This window comes from Taudactylus pleione, unplaced genomic scaffold (assembly GCF_031769625.1).
Source record: "Taudactylus pleione unplaced genomic scaffold, aTauple2 ptg001664l, whole genome shotgun sequence".
NCBI classification, from domain to species: Eukaryota; Metazoa; Chordata; class Amphibia; order Anura; family Myobatrachidae; genus Taudactylus; species Taudactylus pleione.
In genome coordinates, this window is record NW_028286061.1 from 222033 (window position 1) to 241694 (window position 19662).

Sequence of the window (19662 nt, forward strand, 5' to 3'; positions counted from 1 at the left end):
CCCCTGCAGGGTGACACAGACAGAAGGGAGCTATGAGAGTCCATCCCTCTACAGGGTGGCACAAATGGAAGCTGTGAACCCCTCTCTTGTTAGTGTGACCCTAAGATGGTTTTTCTGTTTCCAGCAGGGTGACCCTCTGCCTGTCCTGCAGCCACTGTCTTTGCACTTTTTGGGTAATCATGGGAAGAACATTCTACTTTCACACGGGAATAGGACGGCTACTCGCGTGTCCAGCTATAATCAGGGGATTGTTGTCGTGGCTCAGCCGTTACCTCGTCTCTTCCTCTTCCAGGTGAATTTGTGAGAGTGCTGGGGGATGTGCTGCCCATTAGTGCTGTGTGAGTGCTGAGGAATGTGCCCCCATTAGTGCTGTGTGAGTGCTGAGGAATGTGCCCCCATTAGTGCTGTGTGAGTGCTGAGGAATGTGCCCCCATTAGTGCTGTGTGAGTGCTGGGGAATGTGCCCCCATTAGTGCTGTGTGAGTACTGAGGAATGTGCCGCCCATTAGTGCTGTGTGAGTGCTGAGGAATGTGCCGCCCATTAGTGCTGTGTGAGTACTGAGGAATGTGCCGCCCATTAGTGCTGTGTGAGTGCTGGGGAATGTGCCGCCCATTAGTGTTGTGTGAGTGCTGGGGGATGTGCCGCCCATTAGTGTTGTGTGAGTGCTGGGGGATGTGCCGCCCATTAGTGTTGTGTGAGTGCTGGGGGATGTGCCGCCCATTAGTGTTGTGTGAGTGCTGGGGGATGTGCCGCCCATTAGTGCTGTGTGAGTACTGAGGAATGTGCCGCCCATTAGTGCTGTGTGAGTGCTGGGGAATGTGCCGCCCATTAGTGCTGTGTGAGTGCTGGGGAATGTACCCCCATTAGTGCTGTGTGAGTGCTGAGGAATGTGCCCCCATTAGTGCTGTGTGAGTGCTGAGGAATGTGCCCCCATTAGTGCTGTGTGAGTGCTGAGGAATGTGCCCCCATTAGTGCTGTGTGAGTACTGAGGAATGTGCCGCCCATTAGTGCTGTGTGAGTGCTGAGGAATGTGCCGCCCATTAGTGCTGTGTGAGTGCTGGGGGATGTGCCCCCATTAGTGCTGTGTGAGTGCTGAAGAATGTGCCCCCTTTAGTGCTGTGTGAGTGCTGAGGAATGTGCCGCCCATTAGTGCTGTGTGAGTGCTGGGTATGTGCCGCCCATTAGTGCTGTGTGAGTGCTGAGGAATGTGCCCCCATTAGTGCTGTGTGAGTGCTGGGGGATGTGCCGCCCATTAGTGCTGTGAGAGTGCTCAGGAATGTGCCCCCATTAGTGCTGTGTGAGTGCTGAGGAATGTGCCGCCCATTAGTGCTGTGTGAGTGCTGGGGGATGTGCCCCCATTAGTGCTGTGTGAGTGCTGGGGGATGTGCCCCCATTAGTGCTGTGTGAGTGCTGAGGAATGTGCCCCCATTAGTGCTGTGTGAGTGCTGAGGAATGTGCCGCCAATTAGTGCTGTGTGAGTGCTGAGGGATGTGCCCCCATTAGTGCTGTGTGAGCGCTGGGGGATGTGCCCCCATTAGTGCTGTGTGAGTGCTGGGGGATGTGCCACCCATTAGTGCTGTGTGAGTGCTGAGGAATGTGCCGCCCATTAGTGCTGTGTGAGTGCTGGGGGATGTGCCCCCATTAGTGTTGTGTGAGTGATGGGGGATGTGCTGCCCATTAGTGCTGTGTGAGTGCTGTGGAATGTGCCCCCATTAGTGCTGTGTGAGTGCTGGGGGATGTGCCCCCATTAGTGCTGTGTGAGTGCAGAGGAATGTGCCCCCATTAGTGTTGTGTGAGTGCTGAGGAATGTGCTGCCCATTAGTCCTGTGTGAGTGCTGAGGAATGTGCCCCCATTAGTGCTGTGTGAGTGCTGAGGGATGTGCCCCCATTAGGGCTGTGTGAGTGTGGGGGATGTGCCACCCATTAGTGCTGTGTGAGTGCTGAGGAATGTGCTGCCCATTAGTGCTGTGTGAGTGCTGGGGGATGTGCTGCCCATTAGTGTTGTGTGAGTGTGGGGGATGTGCCGCCCATTAGTGCTGGGGGATGTGCTGCCTATTAGTGCTGTGTGAGTGCTGGTGGATGTGCCGCCCATTAGTGTTGTGTGAGTGTGGGGGATGTGCCGCCAATTAGTGCTGTGTGAGTGCTGGGGGATGTGCCGCCCATTAGTGCTGTGTGAGTGCTGGGGGATGTGCCCCCATTAGTGCTGTGTGAGAGCTGAGGAATGTGCTGCCCATTAGTGTTGTGTGAGTGCTGAGGAATGTATCCCCATTAGTGATGTGTGAGTGCTGGGGGATGTGCCGCCCATTAGTTTTGTGTGAGTGCTGGAGGATGTGCCACCATTAGTGCTGTGTGAGTGCTGGGGAATGTGCTGCCTATTAGTGCTGTGTGAGTGCTGAGGAATGTGCTGCCCATTAGTGCTGTGTGAGTGCTGAGGAATGTGCTGCCCATTAGTGCTGTGTGAGTGCTGAGGAATGTGCCCCATTAGTGCTGTGTGAGTGCTGAGGAATGTGCCCCCATTAGTGCTGTGTGAGTGTGGGGGATGTGCCCCCATTAGTGCTGTGTGAGTGCTGAGGAATGAGCCCCCATTAGTGCTGTGTGAGTGCAGAGGAATGTACCGCCCTTTAGTGCTGTGTGAGTGCTGAGGAATGTGCCGCCCATTTGTGCTGGGGGATGTGCCGCCCATTAGTGCTGTGTGAGTGCTGAGGAATGAGCCCCCATTAGTGCTGTGTTAGTGCAGAGGAATGTACCGCCCTTTAGTGCTGTGTGAGTGCTGAGGAATGTGCCGCCCATTAGTGCTGGGGGATGTGCCACCCATTAGTGCTGTGTGAGTGTGGGGGATGTGCCGCCCATTAGTGTTGTGTGAGTGCTGGGGGATGTGCCGCCCATTAGTGCTGTGTGAGTGCTGGGGGATGTGCCGCCCATTAGTGCTGTGTGAGTGCTGAGGAATGTGCCCCCATTAGTGCTGTGTGAGTGCTGAGGAATGTGCCCCCATTAGTGATGTGTGAGTGCTGGGGGATGTGCCGCCCATTGGTGCTGTGTGAATGCTGAGGGATGTGCCGCCCATTAGTGCTGTGTGTGTGCTGGGGGATGTGCCCCCATTAGTGCTGTGTGAGTGCTGGGGGATGTGCCGGCCATTGGTGCTGTGTGAATGCTGAGGGATGTGCCGCCCATTAGTGCTGTGTGAGTGTGGGGGATGTGCCCCCATTAGTGCTGTGTGAGTGCTGGGGGATGTGCCCCCATTAGTGCTGTGTGAGTGCTGAGGAATGAGCCCCCATTAGTGCTGTGTGAGTGCAGAGGAATGTACCGCCCTTTAGTGCTGTGTGAGTGCTGAGGAATGTGCCGCCCATTAGTGCTGGGGGATGTGCCGCCCATTAGTGCTGTGTGAGTGTGGGGGATGTGCCGCCCATTAGTGTTGTGTGAGTGCTGGGGGATGTGCCGCCCATTAGTGCTGTGTGAGTGCTGGGGGATGTGCCGCCCATTAGTGCTGTGTGAGTGCTGAGGAATGTGCCCCCATTAGTGCTGTGTGAGTGCTGAGGAATGTGCCCCCATTAGTGATGTGTGAGTGCTGGGGGATGTGCCGCCCATTGGTGCTGTGTGAATGCTGAGGGATGTGCCGCCCATTAGTGCTGTGTGTGTGCTGGGGGATGTGCCCCCATTAGTGCTGTGTGAGTGCTGAGGAATGTGCCGCCCATTAGTGCTGTGTGAGTGCTGGGTATGTGCCGCCCATTAGTGCTGTGTGAGTGCTGGGGGATGTGCCGCCCATTAGTGCTGTGTGAGTCCTGAGGAATGTGCCCCCATTAGTGCTGTGTGAGTGCTGGGGGATGTGCCGCCCATTAGTGCTGTGTGAGTGCTCAGGAATGTGCCCCCATTAGTGCTGTGTGAGTGCTGAGGAATGTGCCCCCATTAGTGATGTGTGAGTGCTGGGGGATGTGCCGCCCATTGGTGCTGTGTGAATGCTGAGGGATGTGCCGCCCATTAGTGCTGTGTGTGTGCTGGGGGATGTGCCCCCATTAGTGCTGTGTGAGTGCTGGGGGATGTGCCGGCCATTGGTGCTGTGTGAATGCTGAGGGATGTGCCGCCCATTAGTGCTGTGTGAGTGTGGGGGATGTGCCCCCATTAGTGCTGTGTGAGTGCTGGGGGATGTGCCCCCATTAGTGCTGTGTGAGTGCTGAGGAATGTGCCCCCATTAGTGCTGTGTGAGTGCTGAGGAATGTGCCGCCCATTAGTGCTGTGTGAGTGCTGAGGGATGTGCCCCCATTAGTGCTGTGTGAGCGCTGGGGGATGTGCCCCCATTAGTGCTGTGTGAGCGCTGGGGGATGTGCCGCCCATTAGTGCTGTGTGAGTGCTGAGGAATGTGCCGGCCATTAGTGCTGTGTGAGTGCTGGGGGATGTGCCCCCATTAGTGTTGTGTGAGTGTGGGGGATGTGCCGCCCATTAGTGCTGTGTGAGTGCTGAGGAATGTGCCGCCCATTAGTGCTGTGTGAGTGCTGGTGGATGTGCCCCCATTAGTGCTGTGTGAGTGCTGGGGGATGTGCCGCCCATTAGTGCTGTGTGAGTGCTGGGGGATGTGCCGCCCATTAGTGTTGTGTGAGTGCTGAGGAATGTGCTGCCCATTAGTGTTGTGTGAATGCTGAGGAATGTGCTGCCCATTAGTGCTGTGTGAGTGCAGAGGAATGTACCCCCATTAGTGTTGTGTGAGTGCTGAGGAATGTGCTGCCCATTAGTGCTGTGTGAGTGCTGATGGATGTGCCCCCATTAGGGCTGTGTGAGTGTGGGGGATGTGCCGCCCATTAGTGCTGTGTGAGTGCTGAGGAATGTGCTGCCCATTAGTGTTGTGTGAGTGCTGGGGGATGTGCCGCCCATTAGTGCTGTGTGAGTGCTGGGGGATGTGCCGCCATTAGTGCTCTATGAGTGCTATGTGAGTGCTGGGGGATGTGCCGCCCATTAGTGCTGTGTGACTGCTATGTGAGTGTGGGGGATGTGCCACCCATTAGTGCTGTGTGAGTGTGGGGGATGTGCCACCCATTAGTGCTGTGAGTGTGGGGGATGTGCCGCCATTAGTGCTGTGTGAGTGCAGAGGAATGTGCCGCCCTTTAGTGCTGTGTGAGTGCTGAGGAATGTGCCCCCATTAGTGCTGTGTGAGTGTGGGGGATGTGCCCCCATTAGTGCTGTGTGAGTGTGGGGGATGTGCCCCCATTAGTGCTGTGTGAGTGTGGGGGATGTGCCGCCCATTAGTGCTGTGTGAGTGCTGAGTAATGAGCCCCCATTAGTGCTGTGTGAGTGCTGAGGAATGTGCCGCCCTTTAGTGCTGTGTGAGTGCTGAGGAATGTGCCGCCCATTAGTGCTGTGTGAGTGCTGAGGAATGTGCCGCCCATTAGTGCTGTGTGAGTGCTGAGGAATGTGCCGCCCATTTGTGCTGGGGGATGTGCCGCCCATTAGTGTTGTGTGAGTGCTGGGGGATGTGCCGCCCATTAGTGCTGGGGGATGTGCCGCCCATTAGTGTTGTGTGAGTGCTGGGGGATGTGCCGCCCATTAGTGCTGTGTGAGTGCTGGGGGATGTGCTGCATACTAGTGCTGAGGGATGTGCCGCCCATTAGTGCTGTGTGAGTGCTGGGGGATGTGCCCCCATTAGTGCTGTGTGAGTGCTGAGGAATGTGCCGCCCATTAGTGCTGTGTGAGTGCTGAGGAATGTGCCCCCATTAGTGCTGTGTGAGTGCTGAGGAATGTGCCGCCCATTAGTGCTGTGTGAGTGCTGAGGAATGTGCCACCCATTAGTGCTGTGTGAGTGCTGAGGAATGTGCCGCCCATTAGTGCTGTGTGAGTGCTGAGGGATGTGCCCCCATTAGGGCTTTGTGAGTCCTGAGGAATGTGCGCCCATTAGTGCTGTGTGAGTGCTGGGGGATGTGCCGCCCATTAGTGCTGTGTGAGTGCTGGGGGATGTGCCGCCCATTAGTGCTGTGTGAGTGCTGGGGGATGTGCCGCCATTAGTGCTGTGTGAGTGCCATGTGAGTGCTGGGGGATGTGCCGCCCATTAGTGCTGTGTGACTGCTATGTGAGTGTGGGGGATGTGCCACCCATTAGTGCTGTGTGAGTGTGGGGGATGTGCCGCCCATTAGTGCTGTGTGAGTGCTGAGGAATGTGCCGCCCATTAGTGCTGTGTGAGTGCTGAGGAATGTGCCCCCATTAGTGCTGTGTGAGTGTGGGGGATGTGCCACCCATTAGTGCTGTGTGAGTGCGGGGGATGTGCCACCCATTAGTGCTGTGTCAGTGCTGAGGAATGTGCCGCCCATTAGTGCTGTGTGAGTGCTGAGGAATGTGCCGCCCATTAGTGCTGGGGGATGTGCCGCCCATTAGTGTTGTGTGAGTGCTGGGGGATGTGCCGCCCATTAGTGCTGGGGGATGTGCCGCCCATTAGTGTTGTGTGAGTGCTGGGGGATGTGCCGCCCATTAGTGCTGTGTGAGTGCTGGGGGATGTGCCGCCCATTAGTGCTGTGTGAGTGCTGGGGGATGTGCTGCCTGTTAGTGCTGTGTGAGTGCTGGGGGATGTGCTGCCTATTAGTGCTGTGTGAGTGCTGGGGGATGTGCTGCATACTAGTGCTGAGGGATGTGCCGCCCATTAGTGCTGTGTGAGTGCTGGGGGATGTGCCCCCATTAGTGCTGTGTGAGTGCTGAGGAATGTGCTGCCCATTAGTGCTGTGTGAGTGCTGGGGGATGTGCTGCCTATTAGTGCTGTGTGAGTGCTGGGGGATGTGCTGCCTATTAGTGCTGTGTGAGTGCTGAGGAATGTGCTGCCCATTAGTGCTGTGAGTGCTGGGGGATGTGCCCCCATTAGTACTGTGTGAGTGCTGGGTATGTGCTGCCTATTAGTGCTGTGTGAGTGCTGGGGGATGTGCTGCCTACTTGTGCTGTGTGAGTGCTGGGGGATGTGCCGCCCATTAGTGCTGCGGGATGTGCCCCCATTAGTGTTGTGTGAGTGATGGGGGATGTGCTGCCCATTAGTGCTGTGTGAGTGCTGAGGAATGTGCCCCCATTAGTGCTGTGTGAGTGTGGGGGATGTGCCGCCCATTAGTGCTGTGTGAGTGCTGAGGAATGTGCCGCCCATTAGTGCTGTGTGAGTGCTGGGGGATGTGCCCCCATTAGTGCTGTGTGAGTGCTGGGGGATGTGCCGCCCATTAGTGCTGTGTGAGTGCTGGGGGATGTGCCGCCCATTAGTGTTGTGTGAGTGCTGAGGAATGTGCTGCCCATTAGTGCTGTGTGAGTGCAGAGGAATGTGCCCCCATTAGTGTTGTGTGAGTGCTGAGAAATGTGCTGCCCATTAGTGCTGTGTGAGTGCTGAGGGATGTGCCCCCATTAGGGCTGTGTGAGTGTGGGGGATGTGCCGCCCATTAGTGCTGTGTGAGTGCTGAGGAATGTGCTGCCCATTAGTGCTGTGTGAGTGCTGGGGGATGTGCTGCCTATTAGTGCTGTGTGAGTGCTGGGGGATGTGCTGCCTATTAGTGCTGTGTGAGTGCTGAGGAATGTGCTGCCCATTAGTGCTGTGAGTGCTGGGGGATGTGCCCCCATTAGTACTGTGTGAGTGCTGAGGATCGTGCCGCCCATTAGTGCTGTGTGAGTGATGGGGGATGTGCTGCCTATTAGTGCTGTGTGAGTGCTGAGGAATGTGCCGTCCATTAGTGCTGTGTGAGTGCTGGGGGATGTGCTGCCCATTAGTGTTGTGTGAGTGCTGAGGAATGTGCTGCCCATTAGTGCTGTGTGAGTGCAGAGGAATGTGCCCCCATTAGTGTTGTGTGAGTGCGGAGGAATGTGCTGCCCATTAGTGCTGTGTGAGTGCTGAGGAATGTGCCCCCATTAGTGCTGCGTGAGTGCTGAGGGATGTGCCCCCATTAGGGCTGTGTGAGTGTGGGGGATGTGCCGCCCATTAGTGCTGTGTGAGTGCTGAGGAATGTGCTGCCCATTAGTGCTGTGTGAGTGCTGGGGGATGTGCTGCCTATTAGTGCTGGGGGATGTGCTGCCTATTAGTGCTGTGTGAGTGCTGAGGAATGTGCCGTCCATTAGTGCTGTGTGAGTGCTGGGGGATGTGCCCCCATTAGTACTGTGTGAGTGCTGAGGAATGTGCCGCCCATTAGTGCTGTGTGAGTGCTGAGGAATGTGCCGCCCATTAGTGCTGTGTGAGTGCTGAGGAATGTGCTGCCTATTAGTGCTGTGTGAGTGCTGGGGGATGCGCTGCCTACTTGTGCTGTGTGAGTGCTGGGGGATGTGCCGCCCATTAGTGCTGCGGGATGTGCCCCCATTAGTGTTGTGTGAGTGATGGGGGATGTGCTGCCCATTAGTGCTGTGTGAGTGCTGAGGAATGTGCCCCCATTAGTGCTGTGTGAGTGTGGGGGATGTGCTGCCTACTTGTGCTGGGGGATGTGCCGCTCATTAGTGCTGCGGGATGTGCCCCCATTAGTGTTGTGTGAGTGATGGGGGATGTGCTGCCCATTAGTGCTGTGTGAGTGCTGAGGAATGTGCCCCCATTAGTGCTGTGTGAGTGTGGGGGATGTGCCGCCCATTAGTGCTGTGTGAGTGCTGAGGAATGTGCCGCCCATTAGTGCTGTGTGAGTGCTGGGGGATGTGCCCCCATTCGTGCTGTGTGAGTGCTGGGGGATGTGCCGCCCATTAGTGCTGTGTGAGTGCTGGGGGATGTGCCGCCCATTAGTGTTGTGTGAGTGCTGAGGAATGTGCTGCCCATTAGTGCTGTGTGAGTGCAGAGGAATGTGCCCCCATTAGTGTTGTGTGAGTGCTGAGAAATGTGCTGCCGATTAGTGCTGTGTGAGTGCTGAGGAATGTGCCCCCATTAGTGCTGTGTGAGTGCTGAGGGATGTGCCCCCATTAGGGCTGTGTGAGTGTGGGGGATGTGCCGCCCATTAGTGCTGTGTGAGTGCTGAGGAATGTGCTGCCCATTAGTGCTGTGTGAGTGCTGGGGGATGTGCTGCCTATTAGTGTTGTGTGAGTGCTGGGGGATGTGCTGCCTATTAGTGCTGTGTGAGTGCTGAGGAATGTGCTGCCCATTAGTGCTGTGAGTGCTGGGGGATGTGCCCCCATTAGTACTGTGTGAGTGCTGAGGATCGTGCCGCCCATTAGTGCTGTGTGAGTGATGGGGGATGTGCTGCCTATTAGTGCTGTGTGAGTGCTGAGGAATGTGCCGTCCATTAGTGCTGTGTGAGTGCTGAGGAATGTGCCGCCCATTAGTGCTGTGTGAGTGCTGGGAGATGTGCCGCCCATTAGTGCTGTGTGAGTGCTGAGGAATGTGCCGCCCATTAGTGCTGTGTGAGTGCTGAGGAATGTGCCCCCATTAGTGCTGTGTGAGTGCTGAGGAATGTGCCCCCATTAGTGCTGTGTGAGTGCTGGGGATTTGCCGTCAATTAGTGCTGTGTGAGTGCTGAGGGATGTGCCCCCATTAGTGCTGTGTGAGTGCTGAGGAATGTATCCCCATTAGTGTTGTGTGAGTGCTGAGGGATGTGCCCCCATTAGTGCTGTGTGAGTGCTGGGGATGTGCCGTCAATTAGTGCTGTGTGAGTGCTGAGGGATGTGCCCCCATTAGTGCTGTGTGAGTGCTGAGGAATGTATCCCCATTAGTGTTGTGTGAGTGCTGAGGGATGTGCCCCCATTAGTGCTGTGTGAGTGCTGGGGATGTGCCGTCAATTAGTGCTGTGTGAGTGCTGAGGGATGTGCCCCCATTAGTGCTGTGTGAGTGCTGGGGGATGTGCCGCCCATTAATTTTGTGTGAGTGCTGGAGGATGTGCCACCATTAGTGCTGTGTGAGTGCTGGGTATGTGCCGCCCATTAGTGCTGTGTGAGTGCTGGGGAATGTGCTGCCTATTAGTGCTGTGGGAGTGCTGAGGAATGTGCTGCCCATTAGTGCTGTGTGAGTGCTGAGGAATGTGCCCCCATTAGTGGTGTGTGAGTGCTGGGGGATGAGCCGCCCATTAGTGCTGTGTGAGTGCTGAGGAATCTGCCCCCATTAGTGCTGTGTGAGTGCTGAGGAATGTGCTGCCCTTTAGTGCTGTGTGAGTGCTGAGGAATGTGCCGCCCATTAGTGCTGTGTGAGTGCTGAGGAATGTGCCCCCATTAGTGCTGTGTGAGTGTGGGGGATGTGCCCCCATTAGTGCTGTGTGAGTGTGGGGGATGTGCCGCCCATTAGTGCTGTGTGAGTGCTGAGGAATGAGCCCCCATTAGTGCTGTGTGAGTGCTGAGGAATGTTCCGCCCATTAGTGCTGTGTGAGTGCTGATGAATGTGCCGCCCATTAGAGCTGTGTGAGTGCTGAGGGATGTGCCCCCATTACTGTTGTGTGAGTGATGGGGGATGTGCTGCCCATTAGTGCTGTGTGAGTGCTGAGGAATGTGCCCCCATTAGTGCTGTGTGAGTGTGGGGGATGTGCCGCCCATTAGTGCTGTGTGAGTGCTGAGGAATGTGCCGCCCATTAGTGCTGTGTGAGTGCTGGGGGATGTGCTGCCTATTAGTGCTGTGTGAGTGCTGGGGGATGTGCTGCCTATTAGTGCTGGGGGATGTGCTGCCTATTAGTGCTGTGTGAGTGCTGAGGAATGTGCCCCCATTAGTGCTGTGTGAGTGCTGGGGGATGTGCTGCCTATTAGTGCTGTGTGAGTGCTGGGGGATGTGCTGCCTACTTGTGCTGTGTGAGTGCTGGGGGATGTGCCGCCCATTAGTGCTGGGGGATGTGCCCCCATTAGTGTTGTGTGAGTGATGGGGGATGTGCTGCCCATTAGTGCTGTGTGAGTGCTGAGGAATGTGCCCCCATTAGTGCTGTGTGAGTGTGGGGGATGTGCCGCCCATTAGTGCTGTGTGAGTGCTGAGGAATGTGCCGCCCATTAGTGCTGTGTGAGTGCTGGGGGATGTGCCGCCCATTAGTGCTGTGTGAGTGCTGGGGGATGTGCCGCCCATTAGTGTTGTGTGAGTGCTGAGGAATGTGCTGCCCATTAGTGCTGTGTGAGTGCAGAGGAATGTGCCCCCATTAGTGTTGTGTGAGTGCTGAGGAATGTGCTGCCCATTAGTGCTGTGTGAGTGCTGAGGAATGTGCCCCCATTAGTGCTGTGTGAGTGCTGAGGGATGTGCCCCCATTAGGGCTGTGTGAGTGTGGGGGATGTGCCACCCATTAGTGCTGTGTGAGTGCTGAGGAATGTGCTGCCCATTAGTGCTGTGTGAGTGCTGGGGGATGTGCTGCCTATTAGTGCTGGGGGATGTGCTGCCTATTAGTGCTGTGTGAGTGCTGAGGAATGTGCTGCCCATTAGTGCTGTGAGTGCTGGGGGATGTGCCCCCATTAGTACTGTGTGAGTGCTGAGGAATGTGCCGCCCATTAGTGCTGTGTGAGTGATGGGGGATGTGCTGCCTATTAGTGCTGTGTGAGTGCTGGGGGATGCGCCGCCCATTAGTGCTGTGTGAGTGCTGAGGAATGTGCCGCCCATTAGTGCTGTGTGAGTGCTGAGGAATGTGCCGCCCATTAGTGCTGTGTGAGTGCTGAGGAATGTGCCGCCCATTAGTGCTGTGTGAGTGCTGGGTATGTGCTGCCTATTAGTGCTGTGTGAGTGCTGGGGGATGTGCTGCCTACTTGTGCTGTGTGAGTGCTGGGGGATGTGCCGCCCATTAGTGCTGCGGGATGTGCCCCCATTAGTGTTGTGTGAGTGATGGGGGATGTGCTGCCCATTAGTGCTGTGTGAGTGCTGAGGAATGTGCCCCCATTAGTGCTGTGTGAGTGTGGGGGGGATGTGCCGCCCATTAGTGCTGTGTGAGTGCTGAGGAATGTGCCGCCCATTAGTGCTGTGTGAGTGCTGGGGGATGTGCCCCCATTAGTGCTGTGTGAGTGCTGGGGGATGTGCCGCCCATTAGTGCTGTGTGAGTGCTGGGGGATGTGCCGCCCATTAGTGTTGTGTGAGTGCTGAGGAATGTGCTGCCCATTAGTGCTGTGTGAGTGCAGAGGAATGTGCCCCCATTAGTGTTGTGTGAGTGCTGAGAAATGTGCTGCCCATTAGTGCTGTGTGAGTGCTGAGGAATGTGCCCCCATTAGTGCTGTGTGAGTGCTGAGGGATGTGCCCCCATTAGGGCTGTGTGAGTGTGGGGATGTGCCGCCCATTAGTGCTGTGTGAGTGCTGAGGAATGTGCTGCCCATTAGTGCTGTGTGAGTGCTGGGGGATGTGCTGTGTGAGTGCTGGGGGATGTGCTGCCTATTAGTGCTGTGTGAGTGCTGAGGAATGTGCTGCCCATTAGTGCTGGGGGATGTGCCCCCATTAGTACTGTGTGAGTGCTGAGGATCGTGCCGCCCATTAGTGCTGTGTGAGTGATGGGGGATGTGCTGCCTATTAGTGCTGTGTGAGTGCTGGGGGATGTGCCGCCCATTAGTGCTGTGTGAGTGCTGAGGAATGTGCCGCCCATTAGAGCTGTGTGAGTGCTGAGGAATGTGCCGCCCATTAGTGCTGTGTGAGTGCTGGGAGATGTGCCGCCCATTAGTGCTGTGTGAGTGCTGGGGGATGTGCCGCCCATTAGTGCTGTGTGAGTGCTGAGGAATGTGCCGCCCATTAGTGCTGTGTGAGTGCTGAGGAATGTGCCCCCATTAGTGCTGTGTGAGTGCTGAGGAATGTGCCCCCATTAGTGCTGTGTGAGTGCTGGGGATGTGCCGCCAATTAGTGCTGTGTGAGTGCTGAGGGATGTGCCCCCATTAGTGCTGTGTGAGTGCTGAGGAATGTATCCCCATTAGTGTTGTGTGAGTGCTGGGGGATGTGCCGCCCATTAATTTTGTGTGAGTGCTGGAGGATGTGCCACCATTAGTGCTGTGTGAGTGCTGGGTATGTGCCGCCCATTAGTGCTGTGTGAGTGCTGAGGAATGTTCTGCCTATTAGTGCTGTGTGAGTGCTGAGGAATGTGCTGCCCATTAGTGCTGTGTGAGTGCTGAGGAATGTGCCCCCATTAGTGCTGTGTGAGTGCTGGGGGATGAGCCGCCCATTAGTGCTGTGTGAGTGCTGAGGAATGTGCCCCCATTATTGCTGTGTGAGTGCTGAGGAATGTGCTGCCCTTTAGTGCTGTGTGAGTGCTGAGGAATGTGCCGCCCATTAGTGCTGTGTGAGTGCTGAGGAATGTGCCCCCATTAGTGCTGTGTGAGTGTGGGGGATGTGCCCCCATTAGTGCTGTGTGAGTGTGGGGGATGTGCCGCCCATTAGTGCTATGTGAGTGCTGAGGAATGAGCCCCCATTAGTGCTGTGTGAGTGCTGAGGAATGTGCCGCCCTTTAGTGCTGTGTGAGTGCTGAGGAATGTGCCGCCCATTAGTGCTGTGTGAGTGCTGAGGAATGTGCCTCCCATTAGTGTTGTGTGAGTGCTGCGGGATGTGCCCCCATTAGGGCTGTGTGAGTCCTGAGGAATGTGCGCCCATTAATGCTGTGTGAGTGCTGAGGGATGTGCCGCCCATTAGTGCTGTGTGAGTGCTGGGGGATGTGCCGCCCATTAGTGTTGTGTGAGTGCTGGGGGATGTGCCGCCCATTAGTGCTGTGTGAGTGCTGGGGGATGTGCTGCCGTTAGTGCTGTGTGACTGCTATGTGAGTGTGGGGGATGTTCCACCCATGAGTGCAGTGTGAGTGTGGGGGATGTGCCCCCCATTAGTGCTGGGGGATGTGCCGCCCATTAATGTTGTGAGAGTGCTGGGGTTTCGGCCGCCCATTAGTGTTGTGTGAGTGCGGGGGATGTTCCGCCCATTAGTGTTGTGTGAGTGCTGGGGGATGTGCCGCCCATTAGTGCTGTGTGAGTGCTGGGGGATGTGCCGCACATTAGTGTTGTGTGAGTGTGGGGGATATTCCGCCCATTAGTGTTGTGTGAGTTCTGGGGGATGTGCCGCCCATTAGTGTTGTGTGAGTGTGGGGGATGTGCCGCCCATTAGTGCTGTGTGAGTGCTTGGGGATGTGCCGCCCATTAGAGCTGTGTGAGTGCTTGGGGATGTGCCGCCCATTAGTGTTGTGTGAGTGCTGGGGGATGTGCCGCCCATTAGTGCTGTGTGAGTGCTGGGGGATGTGCCGCCTATTAGTGCTGTGTGAGTGCTGGGGGATGTGCCCCCCACTAGTGTTGTGTGAGTATGGGGGATGTTCCGCCCATTAGTGTTGTGTGACTGCTGGGGGATGTGCCGCCCATTAGTGCTGTGTGAGTGCTGGGGGATGTGCCGCCCATTAGTGTTGTGTGAGTGTGGGGGATGTGCCGCCCATTAGTGCTGGGGGATTCACTGCCTATTAGTGCTGTGTGAGTGCTGAGGGATGTGCCGCCCATTAGTGCTGTGTGAGTGCTGGGGGATGTGCCGCCCATTAGTGCTGTGTGAGTGCTGGGGGATGTGCCGCCCATTAGTGTTGTGTGAGTGTGGTGGATGTGCCGCCCATTAGTGCTGTGTGAGTGCTGGGGGATGTGCCGCCCATTAGTGCTGTGTGAGTGCTGGGGGATGTGTCGCCCATTAGTGCTGTGTGAGTGCTGGGGGATGTGCCGCCCATTAGTCCTGGGGGATGTGCCGCCCATTAGTGCTGTGTGAGTGCTGGGGGATGTGCCGCCTATTAGTGCTGTGTGAGTGCTGGGGGATGTGCCGCCCATTAGTGTTGTGTGAGTGTGGGGGATGTGCCGCCCTTTAGTGTTGTGTGAGTGCTGAGGGATGTGCCGCCCATTAGTGTTGTGTGAGTGTTTGGGATGTGCTGCCCATTAGTGCTGTGTGAGTGGTGGGGGATGTGCCGCCCATTAGTGCTGTGTGAGTGCTGGGGGATGTGCCGCCCATTAGTGCTGTGTGTGTGCTGGGGGATGTGCCGCCCATTAGTGCTGTGTGACTGCTATGTGAGTGTGGGGGATGTGCCGCCCATTAGTGCTGTGTGAGTGTGGGGGATGTGCTGCCCATTAGTGCTGTGTGAGTGCTGGGGGATGTGCCGCCCATTAGTGCTGTGTGAGTGCTGGGGGATGTGCCGCCCATTAGTGCTGTGTGAGTGCTGTGTGAGTGTGGGGGATGTGCCGCCCTTTAGTTCTGGGGGATGTGCCGCCCATTAGTGCTGTGTGAGTGCTGGGGGATGTGCCGCCCATTAGTGCTGTGTGAGTGCTGGGGGATGTGCCGCCCATTAGTGCTGTGTGAGTGCTGGGGGATGTGCCGCCCATTAGTGCTGTGTGAGTGCTGTAGGATGTGCCGCCCATTAGTGCTGTGTGAGTGTGGGGGATGTGCCGCCCATTAGTGCTGTGTGAGTGCTATGTGAGTGTGGGGGATGTGCCGCCCATTAGTGCTGTGTGAGTGTGGGGGATGTGCCGCCAATTAGTGCTGTGTGAGTGCTGGGGGATGTGCCGCCCATTAGTGCTGTGTGAGTGCTGTAGGATGTGCCACCCCTTAGTGCTGTGTGAGTGCTATGTGAGTGTGGGGGATGTGCCGCCCATTAGTGCTGTGTGAGTGTGGGGGATGTGCTGCCCATTAGTGCTGTGTGAGTGCTGGGGGATGTGCCGCCCATTAGTGCTGTGTGAGTGTCTGGGATGTGCCGCCCATTAGTGCTGTGTGAGTGTGGAGGATGTGCCGCCCATTAGTGCTGTGTGAGTGTGGGGGATGTGCCGCCCATTAGTGCTGTGTGAGTGTGAGGGATGTGCCGCCCATTAGTGCTGTGTGAGTGCTGGGGGGTGTGCCGCCCATTAGTGCTGTGTGAGTGCTGAGGAATGTGCCCCCATTAGTGCTGTGTGAGTGCTGGGTATGTGCTGCCTATTAGTGCTGTGTGAGTGCTGGGGGATGTGCTGCCTACTTGTGCTGTGTGAGTGCTGGGGGATGTGCCGCCCATTAGTGCTGCGGGATGTGCCCCCATTAGTGTTGTGTGAGTGATGGGGGATGTGCTGCCCATTAGTGCTGTGTGAGTGCTGAGGAATGTGCCCCCATTAGTGCTGTGTGAGTGTGGGGGATGTGCCGCCCATTAGTGCTGTGTGAGTGCTGAGGAATGTGCCGCCCATTAGTGCTGTGTGAGTGCTGGGGGATGTGCCCCCATTAGTGCTGTGTGAGTTCTGGGGGATGTGCCGCCCATTAGTGCTGTGTGAGTGCTGTAGGATGTGCCACCCCTTAGTGCTATGTGAGTGCTATGTGAGTGTGGGGGATGTGCCGCCCATTAGTGCTGTGTGAGTGTGGGGGGATGTGCTGCCCATTAGTGCTGTGTGAGTGCTGGGGGATGTGCCGCCCATTAGTGCTGTGTGAGTGTCTGGGATGTGCCGCCCATTAGTGCTGTGTGAGTGTGGAGGATGTGCCGCCCATTAGTGCTGTGTGAGTGTGGGGGATGTGCCGCCCATTAGTGCTGTGTGAGTGTGAGGGATGTGCCGCCCATTAGTGCTGTGTGAGTGCTGGGGGGTGTGCCGCCCATTAGTGCTGTGTGGGGGGATGGGCCGCCCATTAGTGCTGTGTGAGTGCTGGGGGATGTGCCGCCCATTAGTGCTGTGTGAGTGCTGGGGGATGTGCCGCCCATTAGTGCTGTGTGAGTGCTGGGGGATGTGCCGCCCATTAGTGTTGTGTGAGTGCTGAGGAATGTGCTGCCCATTAGTGCTGTGTGAGTGCTGGGGGATGTGCTGCCTATTAGTGCTGTGTGAGTGCTGGGGGGATGTGCTGCCTATTAGTGCTGTGTGAGTGCTGAGGAATGTGCTGCCCATTAGTGCTGTGAGTGCTGGGGGATGTGCCCCCATTAGTACTGTGTGAGTGCTGGGTATGTGCTGCCTATTAGTGCTGTGTGAGTGCTGGGGGATGTGCTGCCCTACTTGTGCTGTGTGAGTGCTGGGGGATGTGCCGCCCATTAGTGCTGCGGGATGTGCCCCCCATTAGTGTTGTGTGAGTGATGGGGGATGTGCTGCCCATTAGTGCTGTGTGAGTGCTGAGGAATGTGCCCCCATTAGTGCTGTGTGAGTGTGGGGGATGTGCCGCCCATTAGTGCTGTGTGAGTGCTGAGGAATGTGCCGCCCATTAGTGCTGTGTGAGTGCTGGGGGATGTGCCCCCATTAGTGCTGTGTGAGTGCTGGGGGATGTGCCGCCCATTAGTGCTGTGTGAGTGCTGGGGGATGTGCCGCCCATTAGTGTTGTGTGAGTGCTGAGGAATGTGCTGCCCATTAGTGCTGTGTGAGTGCAGAGGAATGTGCCCCCATTAGTGTTGTGTGAGTGCTGAGAAATGTGCTGCCCATTAGTGCTGTGTGAGTGCTGAGGGATGTGCCCCCATTAGGGCTGTGTGAGTGTGGGGGATGTGCCGCCCATTAGTGCTGTGTGAGTGCTGAGGAATGTGCTGCCCATTAGTGCTGTGTGAGTGCTGGGGGATGTGCTGCCTATTAGTGCTGTGTGAGTGCTGGGGGGATGTGCTGCCTATTAGTGCTGTGTGAGTGCTGAGGAATGTGCTGCCCATTAGTGCTGTGAGTGCTGGGGGATGTGCCCCCATTAGTACTGTGTGAGTGCTGAGGATCGTGCCGCCCATTAGTGCTGTGTGAGTGATGGGGGATGTGCTGCCTATTAGTGCTGTGTGAGTGCTGAGGAATGTGCCGTCCATTAGTGCTGTGTGAGTGCTGGGGGATGTGCTGTAGTGTTGTGTGAGTGCTGAGGAATGTGCTGCCCATTAGTGCTGTGTGAGTGCAGAGGAATGTGCCCCCATTAGTGTTGTGTGAGTGCGGAGGAATGTGCTGCCCATTAGTGCTGTGTGAGTGCTGAGGAATGTGCCCCCATTAGTGCTGCGTGAGTGCTGAGGGATGTGCCCCCATTAGGGCTGTGTGAGTGTGGGGGATGTGCCGCCCATTAGTGCTGTGTGAGTGCTGAGGAATGTGCTGCCCATTAGTGCTGTGTGAGTGCTGGGGGATGTGCTGCCTATTAGTGCTGGGGGATGTGCTGCCTATTAGTGCTGTGTGAGTGCTGAGGAATGTGCCGTCCATTAGTGCTGTGTGAGTGCTGGGGGATGTGCCCCCATTAGTACTGTGTGAGTGCTGAGGAATGTGCCGCCCTTTAGTGCTGTGTGAGTGCTGAGGAATGTGCCGCCCATTAGTGCTGTGTGAGTGCTGAGGAATGTGCTGCCTATTAGTGCTGTGTGAGTGCTGGGGGATGCGCTGCCTACTTGTGCTGGGGGATGTGCCGCCCATTAGTGCTGCGGGATGTGCCCCCATTAGTGTTGTGTGAGTGATGGGGGATGTGCTGCCCATTAGTGCTGTGTGAGTGCTGAGGAATGTGCCCCCATTAGTGCTGTGTGAGTGTGGGGGATGTGCCGCCCATTAGTGCTGTGTGAGTGCTGAGGAATGTGCCGCCCATTAGTGCTGTGTGAGTGCTGGGGGATGTGCCCCCATTAGTGCATGTGTGAGTGCTGGGGGATGTGCCGCCCATTAGTGCTGTGTGAGTGCTGGGGGATGTGTGCCGCACATTAGTGTTGTGTGAGTGCTGAGGAATGTGCTGCCCATTAGTGCTGTGTGAGTGCAGAGGAATGTGCCCCATTAGTGTTGTGTGAGTGCTGAGAAATGTGCTACCCATTAGTGCTGTGTGAGTGCTGAGGAATGTGCCCCCATTAGTGCTGTGTGAGTGCTGAGGGATGTGCCCCCATTAGGGCCTGTGTGAGTGTGGGGGATGTGCCAGCCCATTAGTGCTGTGTGAATGCTGAGGAATGTGCTGCCCAATTAGTGCTGTGTGAGTGCTGGGGGATGTGCTGCCTATTAGTAACTGTGTGAGTGCTGGGGGATGTGCTGCCTATTAGTGCTGAGGAATGTGCTGCCCATTAGTGCTGTGAGTGCTGGGGATGTGCCCCCATTAGTACTGTGTGAGTGCTGAGGATCGTGCCGCCCATTAGTGCTGTGTGAGTGATGGGGGATGTGCTGCCTATTAGTGCTGTGTGAGTGCTGAGGAATGTGCCGTCCCATTAAGTGCTGTGTGAGTGCTGGGGGATGTGCCGCCCATTAGTGCTGTGTGAGTGCTGAGGAATGTGCCGCCCATTAGTGCTGTGTGAGTGCTGAGGAATGTGCAGCCCATTAGTGCTGTGTGAGTGCTGGGAGATGTGCCGCCCATTAATGCTGTGTGAGTGCTGGGGGATGTGCCCGCCCATTAGTGCTGTGTGAGTGCTGAGGAATGTGCCGCCCATTAGTGCTGTGTGAGTGCTGAGGAAATGTGCCCCCATTAGTGCTGTGTGAGTGCTGAGAATGTGCCCCCATTAGTGCTGTGTGAGTGCTGGGGAATGTGCCGCCAATTAGTGCTGTGTGAGTGCTGAGGGATGTGCCCCCATTAGTGCTGTGTGAGTGCTGAGGAATGTATCCCCATTAGTGTTGTGTGAGTGCTGGGGGATGTGCCGCCCATTAATTGTTGTGTGAGTGCTGGAGGATGTGCCACCATTAGTGCTGTGTGAGTGCTGGGTATGTGCCGCCCATTAGTGCTGTGTGAGTGCTGGGGAATGTTCTGCCTATTAGTGCTGTGTGAGTGCTGAGGAATGTGCTGCCCATTAGTGCTGTGTGAGTGCTGAGGAATGTGCCCCCATTAGTGCTGTGTGAGTGCTGGGGGATGAGCCGCCCATTAGTGCTGTGTGAGTGCTGAGGAATGTGCCCCCATTATTGCTGTGTGAGTGCTGAGGAATGTGCTGCACTTTAGTGCTGTGTGAGTGCTGAGGGAATGTGCCGCCCATTAGTGCTGTGTGAGCGCTG

At 56.4% G+C, this 19662-nt stretch overlaps 1 protein-coding gene across 2 annotated transcripts in view; it reads left to right on the plus strand.

The window, feature by feature from the left end:
* Positions 1-19662, plus strand: part of NEURL4 (neuralized E3 ubiquitin protein ligase 4) — a 288408-nt gene that overhangs the window by 218953 nt on the left and 49793 nt on the right. The window contains exon 20 of one of the 2 annotated variants that reach the window (XM_088464392.1): positions 125-292. In XM_088464392.1, coding sequence (XP_088320518.1) covers positions 125-292 — 168 coding nt within the window. The remainder of the gene's footprint in view (positions 1-124; positions 293-19662) is intronic. The other variant, XM_088464393.1, reaches the window with a different exon arrangement.